This window comes from Sturnira hondurensis, unplaced genomic scaffold (genome assembly GCF_014824575.4).
Source record: "Sturnira hondurensis isolate 20B ecotype Veracruz unplaced genomic scaffold, ASM1482457v3 Scaffold0022910, whole genome shotgun sequence".
In the NCBI taxonomy this organism is placed as follows: domain Eukaryota; kingdom Metazoa; phylum Chordata; class Mammalia; order Chiroptera; family Phyllostomidae; genus Sturnira; species Sturnira hondurensis.
This window is the reverse complement of record NW_028095541.1, coordinates 13,747,479-13,767,020: the sequence shown is the minus strand read 5'-3', so window position 1 is coordinate 13,767,020 and position 19,542 is coordinate 13,747,479. Positions and strand designations below refer to the sequence as shown.

Below are 19,542 nucleotides of genomic sequence, written 5' to 3'. Positions count from 1 at the left end.
AAAACTTATCAAAACTATGAACAGTAAAATTACAACAATGTCACAACTATCAACAAGTGAACCTAAAATAAATAAATAAATACACACATAAATAAAGAAATAAAAGCTAAACAAACAACTAGAACAGGGACAGGATCACAAAAATCATATGGAGGGTTATCAGAGAGTGGGAAGAATTGGGGGAAAAGGTACAGGGAATAAGAAGCATAATTGTTATGTAAAAAAAGAGGCATGGGTGGGTTAAGAATAGTATAGGAAATGGAGAAGCCAAAGAACTTATGTATGACTATGGACATAACTAAGGTGGGGAAATGCTGGTGGGAAGGGGGGTGCAGAGCAGAGGGGAATAAAGGAGAGAAAAAAATGGGACAACTGTAATAGCATAATCAATAAAATATATTTTTTAAAAAAGAACCTATACACCTGTATGTTTATTCCAGCCAAGTGCTGGAAACAGCTTAAGTGCCCATCAGTAAATGAGTAGATCAAAAAACTATGGTACATTTACACAATGGAATACTAAGTAGCAGAAAGAAGGAACTCCTACTCTTCACAACAGCATGGATAGAACTGGAGAACATGCTAAGTGAAATAAACCAGGTGGTGAAAGACAAATACCATATGATCTCACCTATAAGTGAAACCTAATCAACAAAACAAAGAAGTAAGCAAAATAGAATCAGAGATATGGAAACAAACAACAAACTGACAAGGACAATGGCGACGAAAAAAAGGGAAGGATCAGGTCAAGGGACATGTATAAAGAACCCATGGGCAAAGACAACAGGGCCGGGAGGCGGTTTGAATATGGAAGGTGGGGGGTGGGTAGGGCAGGGGAGAGTAATGAGGGAAAACTGGGGCAACTGTAATTGAACAATAAAAATAAATAAATAATCAGATTACCAAAGCAAAAATAGTCAAGCAAAGAAAAGCAAACTCTGAGAAGGTAGGTAGTAAGGGGAAGATAAGGGTGGAAGCTAAGTTTTAGATAAAGGAAAAAAGTCAGCAAAGGAACAAAAATGAAAGTGCTGGGGTGGGGAAGATAAGACAGATGATCTCACCAAAAGAGTCCAAAGCAAAGGGAAGTGATTAATGTCAAAACGTAGAAGACAGGGTTATGCTGTAGGTTAAATTATGCCCACTTGAAAAAAGATAACTTTAAGTCCTAACCCTGAGGTCCTCTGAATTTGACATTTGAAGTTGGGTCCTTGCAGATATAATTAGGTTATGATGAAGTCATATTGGAGTGGGGTGAGTCCTTAATTTGACTCTCGTCCTTAGGAGAGCACACCCGTGTTACCGTAGAGACACGGAGAACATCATATAAAGAGGGGAGATTAGTGATGCATCTACAAAGCAAGAAATGTCAAAGACTGCCAGCAAACACTAGAAGCTAAGAAAAGGCAAGAAAGCCCTGGCTGGTGTAGCTCAGTGGATTGAGCATGGTCCTGTGAACCACACAATCGCAGTTCGATTCCCAGTCAGGGCACATGCCTGGGTTGCAGGCCAGGTCCCCAGTTGGGGGCGTGTAAGAGGCAACCGATGGTTGTATCTCTCACACACTGATGTTTCTCTCCTTCTCTTTCTCCCTCCCTCCCCCTCTCTCTAAAAATAAATAAAATCTTTTAAAAAAAGAAAAAAAATGTAGTAACAGATAACATTTCAAAAACTCAAGACGTGTGTCTTACCATGGGCCCTGCCTAATAGCAACTCAGGTGCGAGGTAGTCTGGGGTTCCCAGGATTCGCCCGTCATCCACTGGGGCTGCCCCTCTTCTTACACTCTTTGGAGTTCGATATGGAGTTCCTGACTTGACTTGATTTGGGGTCTGCTATTTAAAAAGAGTTTTTAAACGACAATTAATTCCTTTTACAGTGAACAGAAATGCCAAAACAAAAGAGTGAGGCTGCTTAGCATTAAGAACATACTCAAATCCTTCATCAGTTTTGAAGGACTCATAACTAAGTATTATTATAAAAAGTCCTAATATCTAATGATACTTCAGAGGCTAGGTAACACCAATTATGGTCAATAAGATCTGGATACACAAGAAAAAATAAAAAAGTCGGCAAGAAATAACTCTTGATAGCACAGATTAATGCAAGCTTACCAAGTCACCGAGGGAGGCTGTAGCTGACAAATGACTGAAATGTTAGGATATACATATAGGGAGAACTAAATAAAAATAACCTCTTGTGCTAATTGGCATTGGAGTTTTTAAGATATTCAGTTGTCCATAAGGACTCTGTGAGACCCGCAGGATAGGTATCATTATATTCTACAGACAGGTGGCACACAGGGGCTCTGAGGGCAAGGGCCTCTAAGTCCCCCAGTGAGTTCTGAATAAAAAACCAAGTTTTGTAACTCTAAATCCTGGGTTTCCACTTTTTATATTATGTCTCTCCAAGGGAAGAAAAAAAGATAAAGGGTTAGAAAATAAAAACAAAATAAGAATTAAAATATATACTTCCATCTTTTTTCTGTAAAAAAGAGCTCATCTAAATATGTACTCAGAAGATGGTAGACTTTACTTTTATAACTCACTGTTTCTGGGATCAAGTGAAAATATGCAATTATACGCAGGTAGATGTACATATGTGAAAGTATGTAGGGCAGTACGAAGGAAGGTGGCATTGCCGTTGTTAAGACCAATAAACACGACTACCAGCTTTACTTTTCTGCATTAAAACTTTGAACAATCCAGAAATTTCTGACCAGTAGACTACAAGACTACATGCTTAATATCGTATAGTCTAGCAGACAGGCAAGAGTCTGGCCTTCATAATTTATTCTTCTACAATTCAAAGAACAAGTGTTAGAAAGTAATAACATACCTGATAGAAGTAAGGTCTTTCCTTTTGAGTAGGGGTTATGGCCACGGGGTCCGAACCACTATAAGCACATGAAGTATCCATTGCATCTAAAGTAATGCTCATTTTGGATGGTTCTGAGTTACTGGATACATTAATATGGCTGTTAAAACTTCGAAAAGCTACAGCATTTCTTTTAGAGCAGGTTAATGTTGTCAACACCTCTGAAGAAGGCGCTAATGTTTTTTGGTTACTGTCTTGGACAGCAGGGTTCACATCACCTTTTGGCAACGGACTTTTTTGGCAGCCAAGTGATACAGTAAGTAGGTCTTCAATATTTGATTCTTCAAAAGAAGATTCTTTGATGCTATTATTTGGATCTAAGGACTGCCTTTCTAGTGGACTTGCCATTATAGAAGTTCCAGGAAAAGATGAATCAGAGTCTACATAAATACTTTTAGAAGCTCTATCATCATCAGAACATAGAAAACTAGAACTTAAGTTGTCATTATGCTTGTCACAATCTTCATCCAGTTCACACATAAGGTTTTTTGCTATCATTGGGATAGGTGTTTTTTCTGGTGTGTGTTGTTTATCCATAAAAGAATCAACTATGTTCTCCTTATCAGCACAGTCATTTTGCTGACTTCTATATACTGATAGCTTAAGGCCCTGAATTTCAGTGGTTAAGCTTGTACTTTGATTTGTATAACAATCTCTCATTTCATTACTATCCTTATCCTCTGTACAACTTTTTTTATTCTGTATGGTTTTCTGACAAGGACTGGAGTCAACTAACTCAAAGTGTCTCTTAACACTTCTTTTCCCAAGGTGTTCTCCAGTCATACCATCAGAATCCATAGGCCCCTGATGTGACTGATGAAAACCAGACTGTCTGGTGTCAGCAGCCATATTAATATTATTTATATCTAGTTCTCTTGCTTCCCAAGACACTTTCCGAGAGAAGCATCTCTTAGCAAGGTTGACACAAGAGCTTCCGCTGGCAGGAATGGCACTGCTGTTCTGAATGGGAGACAGGGCCAATTCGAGGTCCTTCTTATCGAAACTTCTGGTCTCGATGGCATTTGTAGATTTTGTACATAAAGGCTTTTCAGTCGTGTTCCAACTCATCACTGTAGAGCCCAGTGCCTCGCCACTTTCCTAAGGGGAAAGGGAATGGCCTTTTTTTAGTTGTATAAAGCTGAGATTCTTTAACCTGTGTTAGACCTCTGTCCACTTGGGTGGGATGAATGGCCCCATAAGCTATTATTTAGGGTACCTATTCCCACTTTCCAATGGAACAAAAGAAAAATGATAACAGATAACTAAAAGCAATATAAAAATTTTAGTATAAATTTAAATACATTATTTTGAGTGAAACAGTGGTCTAAAATGTAAACCAAGCATTCCATAATACTTATTTGATAGTGTATTATATGTTATTTAAATAGAACAAATTAGCGGGCAACATATTCAGAGAAATTTGGGGAAAGGCTCTATTATGCACATATCTGCTTTGCATAGGAGTATGGATGATTCTATTTTGAATTTCAAAATGTACAAGACTTGATATAAATATAGTTAATGGAAAATTACAGATAAAAAACATTATCAATAGAAACATGTATCACTTCAAACAAGTAAAAGAAAACCAAGCTGATAAGGGTAAGGATAAATTAGTGGTGATTTATAATGAGAAACCAAACATAACAGAGTTAAATCCATTGTTAACAAGTTGTCAACACTGGTAACAAAGTGTTTTCCTTGAAAACTGAATTCCAACCATCTGCAGAAGCTATTGGGTGATCAGAGCTTTGCACCTAATATCGCAAATTGGTGCTTGGTAATGAAGATTTTTACATGATTACTCAGAGGGAATCTTCTGTAATTGTAACACTGCCTATTTTTGATCTTTGAGCACAAAAAAATGACACATTTGGGGATCAGCACAGGGCCTACCAGGGGTCCCTTGCAGTTCTGTTGACTGTAACTCGAGAAGAACCACCAGAATGCAATCACTGCATTCCTTAGGGATGCAGGAGCAGGAGCAACACAGTGAAACTGTGTACAATGGAAACAGTATATTTCTTTCTTGGATAGGACAGAAATGAAATAATTGTACTAGGAATGCAAATCTGGTTTATTCTGTAACATATACATATTGTCTATAAAGCATCTATATAGATGCTTTATAAGGAGAGAAGGAAAAAAATTGAGAAATCCTGCCTTAACTAAAAAATTTGACCTTATTTATAAAATGCAAATATCCAACAATAATAAAGAAAATTGTAAGACTGGGAATAAGGGGCAAATACAATCCAAATTATTTTATCTACCATTCTTCTAATCTAACATTATTTTATTGGGATTTTATGAGAGCAACTTTATTATAATTTAAAATTTCAGTTCTTCTCAGCTTTAATTGCTTTTAAAAAGAGAAAAGTAAAATATTTAAATTAAGTAAAAGAACTAAGTAAATTCATTCACTTGGGAAGCAATTTTCTTAGAATGGTACTTTATTTAAAAAATTTATTTATTTATTTTAGAGAGAGGGGAAAGGAAAGAAAAAGAGAGGGAGAGAAACACTGATTGGCTGCCTCTCCTACACCCCAGCTGGGGGCCTGGCTCACAACCCAGGCATGTGCCTTGACCAGGAATGGAACCGGTGACCTTTCAGTCTGCAGTCCAGTGCTCAATCCACTGAGCCACACCAGCCAGGGAAGGAGAGATAATTTTGAAGGTACATTGACATTATCTTTGTGGTCTAAAAGTTATTTCTGATCCACAAGAATTGCCATTCTATTAAATGAAAAACTGGCGGAAATCAGTACAAAGGAAGTAGTGCGAATTCAAAAATAAGATATACCTTTAAAAAAATCAACCAGCTAATATCTGTGTCATGGTAGGGAATTGAAAAAAAAAAGTCTATATAGATGCACAGAAGCCAAACATTCTATCAATTTATAGCAAAAATGTAAAAATTTGGAATCTCATTATATAAAGTGAGAATAATTTCAGGCTGGTGTATCTTGCCATACTATGCACTTTTCCTTTCTTAAGAGAGTAAATAAAAACTTCATTCTCTTAAAAAAATTGCATTTGAATGAGAAACAGATATTTCAAAAGAATTTAACACAATGTAAAGGAAAATGAAGACTACCTTGACTACTGTTCACGTAACAGTTTCATTTCCATGAAGAATTTAAATGAAAAGGTAAAATGTGCTTCTCTCATTAATTTCACATACATAATTGGTTATGGTTACGATAAACTTCACTCTAACCTGGCAATCCTTTTCCCATCTGGGGCTGCTGTGGCATTCAGATTCTATACTGGATACGAAAGTGTGGGACTGACTACTGGCACTCGATGTAGCCAGTCTTTTTCTAGACTGGAGTAGATTAGAAGTTAGACACTGGACAGGCATTCCAGGGTTGGAGGCAACTGTTTCAAGACCTGGAGGAAGGGAAAATATTGAACCTTATGTCACATCTTTCTTAGTTCCTCACTGAACCTGAATATTTACAGATAAATAGGCAAAGTATCAAGTGTTGCTCACCAGAGCTATTTCTATATAAACATATCCAACCCACAAAAATGGCTCTCCATGTTTTTGGCATACAAATACTGTTCTGAAAGTTAAAAAAGAACCTCTCAACATTTGTAAAGTAAAAATCAGGACAAGGGAACTAATTTATAATCAGGAAGAAATCCATTTAATATTCATTACCCAATCTGAAACTCCTCTAGAGAAAGGAGCATTGTTGATGGGCTATATCCGGATGTGATGTGAGGCCAGATGTGACTCAATTTACCCAGCTCAACTTGCATTTAATTAAAACTATAGCTTTATTTTAATGTTGAGCTTTATGTGCTTACAGGTGTGAATTATGCACTACTGTAAGAGATTTTTTAATACCACTGGGTGAAACAAATCAGTAATGGTAAATTGGCCAAGAGTAAGCTATTAGAAGAAAACAGCACTATCAACATAATACATATTCCTTTATTGTATAAATAACGATGCCAAAAATTACTGCTCCTGAACATATAATTAGACACAGTAGACCATCATGCTTTTACCAAAGATCATGATACATAAAATATAAAGATTTTATACCCATATAAAAAGATATATTTATCTTGTTTTCCTTTTTCCAAAATGGGTGAACACGACTTCAATTCCAAATAAATTTTTAGTCTTGAGTTTTTTGACTGAATAAATCTTATGAGAACTTTAAATCTGGAAGAATTTCAAAGTACATGTAAAACAAATTTCTTTATGGTATGTAAGTCCTCTCAATGGAATTCTTGAAACTCACTGGACACTGACCTTGATATATGACCCAACTACTCAGTTGCCTTTCCCCATAATATGGAACTTGTGTCTGATCAAATGCTATGTGCATACTGTGTATTTATTAATGAGTTCTTTGTGGGTCACTGATATAATCAGACCACTTCCTATTTTGGCACTTTTGATACAGCTTAAATTCTAGGTCTCCTGTAATGACACTTGATCCTTCCCTCTCTATCTGCTAAGCTTTCTTTGTCCTTGTACGTACTTCTTGTTCTCACGTAATACATTTAGTCCCTATGATGTGAAGATGGAATACACTTCCATGCGTCCATGTCTTTGCTCATGCTAGTCCCTCTATCTGAAACGCCCTCTCCCACCACACTTGGGGCTGTCAAGGTCCTGTTTCTCTTTCTGGGTCTGGAAAGAAAACCTGTATAGCTTTGTTGTTGCTATATCTTCATTTAGAACCTTTCCTGATTTTCCCAGTTAGTGTTTGTCACTTTCTGTGTCACATAAAAGTAAGCCTCTGTGGCATTTATTTTATAGAATGATTACTGTTATCCTTTTATACCTGTAATCACCACAAAATTAAAATTTATTTGGAGGCAAGGATGTCTCTTAGCCATCTTTATATCCACAGTACTGTGCCTTGCACCTACCTAATTCTGACTGGATTAAAGAATGACTAAGAAAGCTGCAATTATTTTTTCTTAAGACTAAGGCTATAAAGTAACTTCGGCATATTATGTATTTCAACAGTCTCTGTTTATCAAATCTATAAATACATATTTAAACATTTTCATTTTTATAGTGGATTTTGACAGAAGAAACAAAATTTACAGAATTTGAAGGGAAGGGTAAGTGAACAAAAAATTGTATTTGTAATCAGGACTTGACTTTCCCATTCACTAGTGTGTAACTAAGCATTTTCAAATATTAGCTTCCTCATGGGCAAAAAGAAAATACTATGTTCTAGATATATACAGACTTGTTGAGGACCAAATTCAAAATGAGGTGACATCCATGAAAACAACTAATGGTAATTACCCTTCAAAGCATCATTAATCACATTCCCAAGATGAAGAACATGAGTGCAGAAACAAAATTGTCCACTCTTGCCAAGTTAAAAGGGTGAAGTTATGTGCCAAACAAGTATCAAATGTCCCACCCTCCTCTTCCAGTATTTGACTTTGTCTTTTATTGTGTGGTACTTAGAAAAATTATAACGTTTCTTTGGCTATTTTATTTCAAAACTCCATTTTATTATTTATTTTATTTATTTTAGAGAGGGGAGGGGAGAGAGGAAGAGAGGAAGAGAAACATCAATGTGTGGTTACCTCTTGCATGCCCCTCCACCCCCACCCCGGGGACCTGACCTGGCCTGCAACCCAGGCATGTGTCCTGACTGGGAATCAAACCGACGACCCTTTGGTTCACAAGCTGGCACTCAATCCATTGAGCCACCTTAGCCAGGGTGTATTTAAAAAATCTTTTAGAAGTAATTTCATAAAGACGTACTAGGTACCTGTATTACATCTTCTCTATATAACATTTCTGTAGATCGGATTCTACATTGTTCTATCATTATAGGTAATTGAAGAATCTCTCATTAGCTAGACATTTTGTTCTGTTCTGCGGACTTAAGATCTACAATAACTGTCAGAAATGATGTCTACATAATGAAATATAGGAATGCCACAGACTGTTCAAATGTTTGCATTTTCAAATCGTTAAACTGATACTAGAAATGAAGTATCTTTTCTTTTATACTCACATGATTTTAGTAGTTTGCTAGAATAAGGAGTACTGTCCCTTTGATCTATAGACATAGGACAAATGAGTCCTTGAGAAAGCTGTGATGTTTCAGACACATGAGTTGGAAGAATATCTGCAGATTCGTCACTTTTGTCTGCACCTGCTGGTGGGTGCTATCAAAAAGACAAATACAAATGTTAACATTTATCTTCACAATAACACCAGCAAAGACAGTTATACCACCTGAGTAGATTAACTGTTAAATAATCTAACCTGCTTGATATTTACATTCATCTTGATCATTTTCTTTAAAGATTTTATTTACTTATTTTTTAGAGAGAAGGGAAGGGAGAAACAGAGGAAGAGAAACATCAATGTGTGGTTGCCTCTCATGTGCCCCCCAACCAGGAGCCTGGCCTGCAACCCAGGCATGTGCCTTGACTGGAAATCCAACTAGCGACCCTTCAATTCACAGGCCCGCACCCAATCCACTTGGCTACAACAGCCATGGCTTGATCATTTATTTAAAAAAAAACCAAAACAGCAAAATAACAGGATTTTAAATTTTAAATAGTAATCATGAAAGGGCATGCTATATGAGGTGTTTTTGTTTTTTGTTTAAAGTACTTACAAATCCCAAAGAGCTGATGAGAGATAATACTTGTCCTGGGGTTCTTGAATAATCTTGTCTAGGTTTAGCCATTGATGGTGTTATAAGGATATCCATCATATTGATGTCTACGTATGGAAAGAAAGTATATGAAATTCTTTAAAAACTTGAACTGTCATTGACTAAGTCTATAATCATCTGTTTTGAACTTTGCCCCTCTTTCCACATTAAATTACCTAGAAATTGGCTTGTGCAAGACAGATATATCCAGGAAAGTCAGATGCCAGAGAGTAAACATACAAAATTAAGCAACTGATTTAAATCATTAAAGTTTGATAAAACAGAACCCAGTGTAATGATCCAAAGTCTTAGTTTTTCAGGAAGTATTCGGTCACTAAACAAGGGTGTTATGTAACTGGCATTAAAATAATTCTTGGTAAACCAAATATTAGAAGAGGAGGTAGTAAATAAAGGAATCATGATAGTGGGCATGTAAGTTAAATTCCAAATCAGAATCTAATTAAGGAATTAATATAAATTATGGGCCTTTCATTTTAACTAAAATGTGCAAGTATAGGTCAAAATAGAAATTAATACAGATTTTTACAGATTTTAGTGCATAACACTGTAAAATAAAATAATTCAACATGCACACATAATATCATACTATTTTCTTTTTATATTAAAAATGGTAAGAGACGTATGGGATATGACACTTTTCAGGTAGACTGAAAATTTGACCTTAACAAATTTCATTTATACCTAATACTGATAAAGCAGTAAGTTCTCCTTTAGCTTAATAGTGTAAAATGATTCACTTATGTTTTTTATTGATTTTATTGGGGTGACATTGGCTAATAATATTACATAGGTTTCAGGTGTATAGTTCTACAAGACATCATCTGTAGACTGTGTTGTGTGTTCTCCACTACAAGTCCATTTTTACTTTTAATGTGTTTGAATTGTGTGTTCATTTTCTTTGCCCCTTGTTTTCCAAGGTCTTGTTGGTGGTCAAGTATATTTGAGTAAATTCTGTAGGGATTAAGTATTTATCACAGATATTTTAGTCATTTTACTGATGTTGAGTTGGTCAGGACCATTGTTGGTAGGGATAAAAAGTCAGAAGAACAGAAATTGTGAATTTCTCTGTGAAGATCCAAAGATTTTCAAGGACCTTTGAGGATTTAAAAATAATGATTCCCATTTTTCATCTTTAATTGGAAGAAAGATACCATCGCACCTTTCCAGTCTATTTTAGAACAAATAATCATCAAGTTTTATTCATTATAAACAAAGAAACAAACAGTGTAAGTTAATGGGAAAAAATATAATTTGTTGGAATTTTAAAGAAATACTTACCTGCTATTTTTTTCTTACCTCTATTCAAAGTAACTTTGGAAAGGCCAAAATCCGTTAATTTAATATGGCCTTCATTAGAAATAAGCATATTGTCTGGTTTCAAGTCCCTGTACACACAAAAGATAAATAGCAGAGAACTGAAACTGAGCTAGTACTGATGTAAGAATTCCTGGGGGGAAGAGTTACAGAAGTCTCAAACCCCATTTATTTTCTCTAAAATATGGCACTCATTGATGGCTTTGAAACTGCAGTAAAGTTTAAAAAGCAAACCATCTTTTGTATAAACGAATCAACAAGAAAGTTCACTGATGTAGTGGTCATCTGTCGCATTATTCATTAGAGAGTCCATCAGAAGAAACCAACCTCATTAGTTAAAAGAAACCTCAAGCCGGGCCAGAATCACAGTTACCCCATTCAGAGGCGTTAAGGTCAAACTCTCGTAAGGTGAGCCACTTACCTGCCTCCGCACGGAGCAAAACACTGTAATCAGCGTGGGGGAATAGAGCGCTTTTGTATGATGGCACAGGGACGGGAAAACGATTCGGGATTCGTCACGGTAACATGGCATGCTCCCGGCCAAAGCAATGTGTTATAAAAACACACGGACATGAAGGAAGAGTTGATGGGGTTTTAAATTTTACACAAGTTAGTAATAAACTTTAGATAACTTGGATATGTGGGTAAGTGGTTATGTAACTATTGTAAACATAATTGGATTTTTGTGTTTTTAAGTAATAGAGTGGAGAAAAGTCAGTTTTTACCTGTGAATGATTCCATGTCTATGAAGGTAATCTAGAGCCAATGCCACTTCAGAAATATATTTCACAGCCATCTTTTCATCAAAATAACCATATATATGTAGGAGAGACTTGACATCGCCACCGATAAGATATTCCATTACCTATCAAAAAGGAACATGAATGTTACAGAATAAAACCAATATGATTATACTTCAATATCTACTATTTGAGCATCGCAGTTATATATTTTTAGCATGGTTGTGTACAAAACACATTTTCCTGGTACCACTCGGTATGCATTAATACCAGGTTTGGTCATGTTCCCTTACAATTTTTAAAACATAAATTAAACTATTTAGTCTGAACAAAAATTCAGACTTACAGAAAAGTATAACAGTACAATAGAATGATTTCCTATATACTCTTCATGTAGCTTAACCCATTGTTAGCATTTTGCCAAATTTACTTTCTTCCTCTCCACACTGTACAATAAATATTTATGTTAACCATTAACATAATTATGTTACATAATAAACATAACACGGTTACTAACCTCATTAACAGATTAAAGAGTGTAATTTAAAAAACTGTATGGCAACATTAGAAACTGATATTAGTGTGTAACTTTTAAATTTTGCTGAATAAGTCAAGAATAAGTTGACAAGATCACGACACATCACTACTAAATTCTTCATCATGTATCTACTAACAAGGACTTTCTTACATAACTATGTGTAATATAGTCCCGAGAACTTAACATTAATATAATGCTATTACATAACGTATAGTGTGCATTCAAATTTCTCTGATTATCTCAATATTGTCCCTGAGAGCTGGAATCAAGAAAGGAATTTAGTTGTCATGTTTCTTTGGTACCCTTTAATCCATAGGTGGCAAACACAAGGCAGAGGCCTGAATCCGGCCCTCCACCTCGTTTCTAACTGGCAGAAGCGCTGAGTTCCTTGCCCCTAGTTAAGGAGTAGTTACATTTCTACAGTTCTAAAATTACATTTGGCCCTTTGAGGACAACAAGGCTGACGTGGCGCCCGGTGAAAATGAGCTTGACATCCCTATGGTCAGAGCACCCAAACTGTTTTTTTACTTTCAAGTTCTTATCAAACTCTCAAGAAAGAAGAGGAGATAACCATAGTGCCAGAATGGAACTGAAGGGTTGAAGATGTGAAATAACAGACAAAGAGAGCTGGGGAAGGAGTGACAAGAGGGACATCACTGGTATCCTCACAGCACCAAGTGAGGAGTCAAGAGATCCTGCCCATATTTGATGAAACTAAATTAAAAATGTAAATAAAAAGGCAACATATGACTAAAATAATCAAGTCTAAAAATAATCAAGGCACTGAAAAACAGTAATACAATCATTCTGGAACAGAGACAGAGAGGTTTGGGTCAGTGATTCAAAATATCTAACCGTACTGCATGACTTTTCTAAAGATTTTATTCATTTATCTTTAGAGGGGAAGGGAAGGAGAGGAGGAGAGAAATATCAATGTATGGTTGCCTCTCGTGAGTTCCCCGCTGGGAACTGGCCTGCAACCCAGGCATGTGCCCTGACTGGGAATCGAACCACAGTTGTTTGGTCTGCAGGCCTGCACTCAATCCACTGAGCTACACCAGCTACACCAGGCTGAGCAATTTTCTAAAAACTTCTGTTTTTAGAAGATTTATTTCCAACAGCATTCTATGGCTGAAATTCCATAACAAAGGTAAATGCAAGTGTATGTATGTCTGTAGCTCTAAACTTGGAAAATGTCTCTTTCTCCTCTTTTGGGAGAGCAGACACTTGCAGTCCCAAGTCCAGGTCCAATGATGGGTTTTGCAGGCAGCACACAGACTCATCGTCAAAAATGTGCCCAGGTGCCGTGACTCAGTAGCTCAGTTGGTTGCAGAGTCATCCCATATATGAAAAGGCTGTGGGTTCAATTCCTAGTCAAGGAACATACCTGGGTTGCAGGTTTTATCCCTGGTTAGGGCACATATGGGAGGCAACTGATAGATGTTTCTTTCACGCTGATGTTTCCCTCCCTGTCTGTCTCTCCCTTCCTCTCTCTCTAAAGCACAGGTGGCAAACACAAGGCCCGTGGGCCGAATCTGGTCCTCCACCTTTTTCATCCGGCCTAGCACCTTGTTTCTATCCAGAGGCAGTGCAGAGCTCTCACTTAACTGTTAAATGAGTAGTTACATTTATACAGTTCTAAAATTACATTTGGCCCTTGAAGGCCACCACAAGTCTGATGTCACCCCTAGTGAAAATGAGTTTGACACCCCTGCTTTAATCTGAAAGTTATTAGCCTTTTGGGGGGATAGTGGGAGGTAGTATTTTTGACATATTATTACTTTTTCATGATTCAATTCAACTTATGCCTTTTGGGCAGGAATACTGCATTAGAGATGTTGAGTTCTTCTCAGTGACTCCCACCAGGTGAGATGCTCAACTAACATCAGTGTGCTCTGTGACTGGTGACATTAACTTTGATCACTTAGTTAAGGTTGTGCCTTCCAGACTTCTCCACTGAATAAGTACTTTTCCCCGTTTATAATTACTTTAATCTAGGGAAGAGACTTTGAAACTATATAAATAACCTGTTTCCCAAAAAGCTTTCATTCAATGATTTTAGCATTATGTAACTACAAATGATTCCATTATTGCTATGTGTGATTTGCAAAGCTTTATTTTTGCTTCTATATGTACTCATTTTAAATCATAAAATTTTCTATAGTTTTAAGCTGTAAAATACTGCCTTAACTAAGAGGTTAATAAAACAAGGTCAATTCTTTCCTCCCTAGGTTAGTACTAGTTTCCCTGGTCCATAGAAGTTAGTTGATATTTGTTGATGAGATCAATCATTAAAAACATTGATGAAACACAGAATCTGTGCAGAATACTGTGCTAGTGCTGGGAATACAATGCACTAATAAAATGTCGCCACTGCACTTAAAGAGTTTATAATCCAGTAGAGGGAAATAAATAAGTAAACAGATAATGTATTTAAGCTGATGAGATTCTTATTTTCTTGTACCCTTGTCAACAGTGATTACCAATCTTTTTTATCTTTGTCAGTCTAAGGAAAAAAAGTTGGACATGCTTAAATGTTTATTTATTTTTAGGGAGATGTAGCATCTTTTCACAATGTCTTTGGCTGTTATATCGTATTTCTCCTGTGAACTACTTCTATTCTTTGCTCACTTTCTACTGCGGTATTTATTCTTTTTTATTGATTTGTAAAATACGTTAACTTAGTAATAAAATTAGCCTTTTGTCTGTCTTCTGGATAATAAATATTTTCTCCAAACACATCATTTGACTATGTATATGGTATTTTGTCACATGTTTTACAATTTAAATACTGTATTTTGCCATGTATAATCTGCAGTTTATTGCCCAAATTTTTGAGGGAAAAATAAGGATGTGCAATTATACATGGGTAGAGTACTAATTCCATATCTATATAAATGTTTTTAATTCTTTTATTTATGCTATGTGTTAAAGTGTAACTCTAGAAAGCAATATCGATATCCATATGCAAAATGATACCTGGAATATGATAATCGGTTTATATATAAGTAGAAAATTAAAACAAAAGATTTTTTCCTGAAAGTTTTGGCCAAAAATATGGGTACATATTATACATGGGAGTACATTACATACAGCAAAATATGGTAAGTTTCATGTTGTACTTAGTGTCTTGCACCATTCTATGATTATAAAAATACATCAGTTTTCTTCCAGTACTTTTATGGATTCCTCCTTTTAAGTAGAAAGCTCTGAAATAAAAGGGGAACAAAAGAACCTAATGCTACATCAAGTTTCATACCCACACAAAGAACTATTTCAAGTGACTTCAGAAAACAGAATTTGAAAGTATATCCCAAGGACAGAAAAAAATGCAAAGAAATTCTAAATTGAATCCAGTTGTTTTAGTATTAGTAAAACCATATTGGTATTGTTATTTTGAAAATATTAGATATACATATACTGTATGTTAAAGCAAATAAGTAATTATGTTAATTTTATTAGGATCCCAGATTCTCAGTGTAAAAAAATATTTTTCCCAAACATTTTTATAAGTTATATATTTTTCAAGATGTTAAACAAAAATTCTATAATCTCCAATTGAATTGAAAATACCAGTATGCATTCATGACATATTTTTCCCTTTTTATAAAAATACGTGTTTTGTTGTCTGTTCACTAAAAAGGCCTAAAGGGACTGATCACCCTAGATCGTGGTGTTTAAACACCATTTCACACTAAAAATAGCTAGACTTCCTTCCCTAGGTCCAGTACAGGACATTTACAAAATGACCCTTAAGTATCTTGTCATGCCACAAAGAAAGAAAGGTATCAGAATACTAGGACAGTATAAAAAGACAGATTAACCAAATGGGTTTCCACTAACTAAAGATGGGACAATATGAACATGACCACAGTGGATTAAAAACACCTAAAACCTAGGGAATGGACTCATATGAACAAATATAAAGGACACATGGACAATAACTAAGGGTGGGGGGTGGAAAGGGGAGGGAGGCGGGGAGCATGGGGCAGGGGGCAGGCAGGATTAGGAGTATAAGACAGAAATCTGTACTTGAACAAGAATTAAATAAAAATTATATTTAAAAAAAAAACACCTAAAACCTATGTGTTATGAATCTATAAAATTCCATTAATTCATAAAGACACTTAACAAAAACCGAAAGTAACAGTATAAATAGTTGGAAGTAGCTCTTCTGAAAATTGGTGATGCAAGGAAAAGAATCAAGCGTTTTTCCTGCTTTCCTCACAAAAGCTGACTTTCAGAGTAATGAATTGGATGCTAAGGGAAAGTTCTTTACAAAAGAATCCCAGCTGAGGTGCCACGTTAGTGCAGTAGGTAGTGTATCAGTGTCATAAAAGAACTCCAGTTAATAAGAACTAAAGCAATAATAAAAGTGTAAAACCCATTATTTTCAAGCTTTAATAAAATAGCGAATCCCAGCCATCACTCAAAGGAATCAAAACTATCATGTGAAAGGTTGATCTAATAAATTATGTTAATCTTTTGATTTCTGTATACGTTTAAATGTTTCCACAATAAATGCCTTCATCTTGTCCTAGCTGGTGTGGCTCAGTGGACTGAGCGCCAGCCTGCAAACCAAAGGATCACTGGTTCAATTCCCAGTCAGGGCACACGCCTGGGTTGTGGACCAGGTCTCCAGTAGGGGGCACTCGAGAGGCAATCACACATCGATGTTTTCTCCCCCTCTTTTTGTCCCTTCCCCTCTGTCTAAAATAAATAAGTAAATCTTTAAAAAAATGTTTTCATCTTCATGTTCTTGCTCCTAGCATAGTACCTGGCATGTAGTAGTCAATTATTTTTTATTTTTGTGGCTAAGTTCAGTCATACCTTATCTTTTTTCCTCAAAGTAGCTTCCCATTTCTAGAAAATCTTGTTTTTCTCTAAACCAATGCTTCTCACACTTTAATGTGCCTGGGATCTTGTTAAAATTCAGATTGTGATTCAACAGACTTGGAGTGGAACTTGAGATTCTGCATTTCTATTAAGTGCCCAGATTATGCTGACATTGCTTGTTTGTGGGCCACATGTTCAATGTCAGTGATCTAAACCAGTGATAAAGTTAGTAGAGAAGCTATGGACTTCTATCCAATATCAGGAATAGGAAAAAAATATTATAGCTGTTTAATTATTCCACCAATTTTAGGACACAGCATTGAAAAAAAAAGCCACCAGTTGAGCAGGTTGATCTGCCCTTCAACCACTATTGGGAACCGCTCTGCCTGGTTTGAGGAATTGTAAATACCCACCATGGCTAAGGATGAGCAAGCGACCTCTGGAATTTGAGCCACAGGAGACAAGGCTTGTCTCTGGTAGGGAATGCTGCCTCAGTTTCCTCTCCCTGCCCCCTAAGCATGGTCGGAAGTCAATGACGGGTAAGACCCCTCACAGCAGGGGGCAACCTAAGCCAGACTCAATCAGTTGGGAGGCTATCATGGAAGGACTTGGGGGGCTGCAACAAAGAGCGAGCAATGGACCCTTGCCCCACGGCTATATGACGTAGCCCAAGTCCCCATGTCCTCTTGGAGAAGTGCTTCCTGGCTCTAATCCACTTAAGCCTGAAAACCCAATGGGGAGGGGTGCAGCTCCTTGCTTTGCTAGAGTGGATCTGGGGAAATTTGGCATAAGAAAGAATTCCTAAAAATCCTGTGAAACATGCTTTGCTAAGAATGCTTTCATTCATATGTTAAGGGTCCGAGCAGGAAATGAGTATGTCTCTCAAAGTTTCTGCAAACCCCCTCCTGACAGACTCTGACTCAAACTAAGCCCTCAGATTTCTTTGACATGTTATCTACTGTTTGATCCTTGCCACCCCATATTCCTGTGTATTAGAACCAAATAAAAACCCCTGGAGGAAGGGGCTCCAGGCCTTCTTCCTCTGAGAAACTGGCCACCTCTCCTCCCCAAGTGGATCATGTCTTGGTAGTGCTTACTTTCATCTGTGGCAGACGGGGGGACTTGAGGGCAAAGTCACCCCCACAAACCACCACTGTTAGACTAGGGTCGTGGAAACCCCTGAGTGCCAAAGGACTAAGTCATGACTGATGCCCAGCCAGTCATGGCACTAGGGAAGGCAAACACACCGTGTAGGACACAGTCAATGGTAAAGGTATTAAGACAGCCCCAATAAGAATTAAGGTATCAAGCAGCTTCCTATCTTCTTTGTAAATGACATACAATGTTCCCTTCTTCTGTAAAAAGCCAGATAGTATATTTTTAGGCTTTGATGGCTATAAGGTCTGTTGTTACATGAGAATAAACAATATGTAAACAAAAGGAAGAGGTTGTTTGTATTTCAATAAAACTTTATTCACTGAAATTCAAATTTTATATAAATTTCATGTATCACAAAATATTCTTTTGATTTTTTCCCCAACATTTCAGAAATGGAAAAGAAATGGAAAAGATATCCTTGGCTCACAGGCTATAATCAGCAGGTCAGATCTGGCCCGTAGTTTGCCAACCACTGGCTTAAAAGATGGAAAGTCCATTATTCTTATTCTGTGGTTTTCACCTCCTTACTGCTACTATGCATTTTTTCCAACCCACTCAAAAAGTGAATATTCCTAAAAAGTAGAGCCCCATCTCATGCCTTTTCAGAACCTAGGGGTCTTCCTCTGAGGGTGAATTTCAATACAAAGTTGTTATCTTTACTCCAATATGTTTCCCTCAAACATTACCCAGTCTTATCTCCCACAGTTAGGTCATTACAACCAGGCAATTCATGCTATTGTAATACTTTGCAATTCCTGCTAAAATATTCATTGGAGTGTTGTTTAGAATAGTAAGAACAAAAACAAAAACAAAACCCAACCATTACATTAAAAAGAACTTACAGAATTCATGAATAAATGTGTGATGTTATGTGGTCATTAAAAAGGATGGGGTCACCACTAAGTGGAAAAAACAGGTTGAAGAATAGTATTTACAATATGATCGTATCTTATGCATTCATTAAACAACTGTGATTTGTATCATTTAACATCAGTCTAAGTATACTCACAGATTCACTAAAAGATTAGAAATGTTTTTAACTCTTAGGTACCAAAGGAGTTTTAGAATAGACCCTATCTTATAACCTATTCTAAATGCTCAGGCCTATAGCTTGAAGCTGTAGATCATGTTCTTTAACATTAGAGTCCTATTTAATGTCAAGTTTTGGTATAGCAAGAAGTTGAAGTGTGGCACAAATACGTTCCACTGACTTGCACGAAAGCTTTAGCATATCAAGGATAAAGGGTTTGCACTCTTAAGGATAATCAAATCATGAAAAAAATGAGCCTTCTGTTGATAAACATAAACCCAAGGCTTAAAATCTAACGTCCTAAAGTCCAATTCATTCCCAGAAAAGCGTCTGTATATACTAAACAGAAGCTATCGGAGTTACCAAACATT

General features: G+C 36.5%; 1 protein-coding gene across 1 annotated transcript in view; it reads right to left on the bottom strand.

Annotated features, from left to right (window-relative positions):
- MASTL (microtubule associated serine/threonine kinase like) overlaps positions 1–19,542 on the bottom strand; it is a 33,626-nt gene that overhangs the window by 9,497 nt on the left and 4,587 nt on the right. Inside the window, exons 3-9 of the mRNA XM_037037212.1 lie at positions 11,595–11,734; positions 10,852–10,940; positions 9,496–9,602; positions 8,884–9,037; positions 6,093–6,265; positions 2,834–3,970; positions 1,689–1,830 (exon numbers count right to left, since the gene is read on the bottom strand). Of these exons, the coding sequence (XP_036893107.1) occupies positions 1,689–1,830; positions 2,834–3,970; positions 6,093–6,265; positions 8,884–9,037; positions 9,496–9,602; positions 10,852–10,940; positions 11,595–11,734 (1,942 nt within the window). The remainder of the gene's footprint in view (positions 1–1,688; positions 1,831–2,833; positions 3,971–6,092; positions 6,266–8,883; positions 9,038–9,495; positions 9,603–10,851; positions 10,941–11,594; positions 11,735–19,542) is intronic.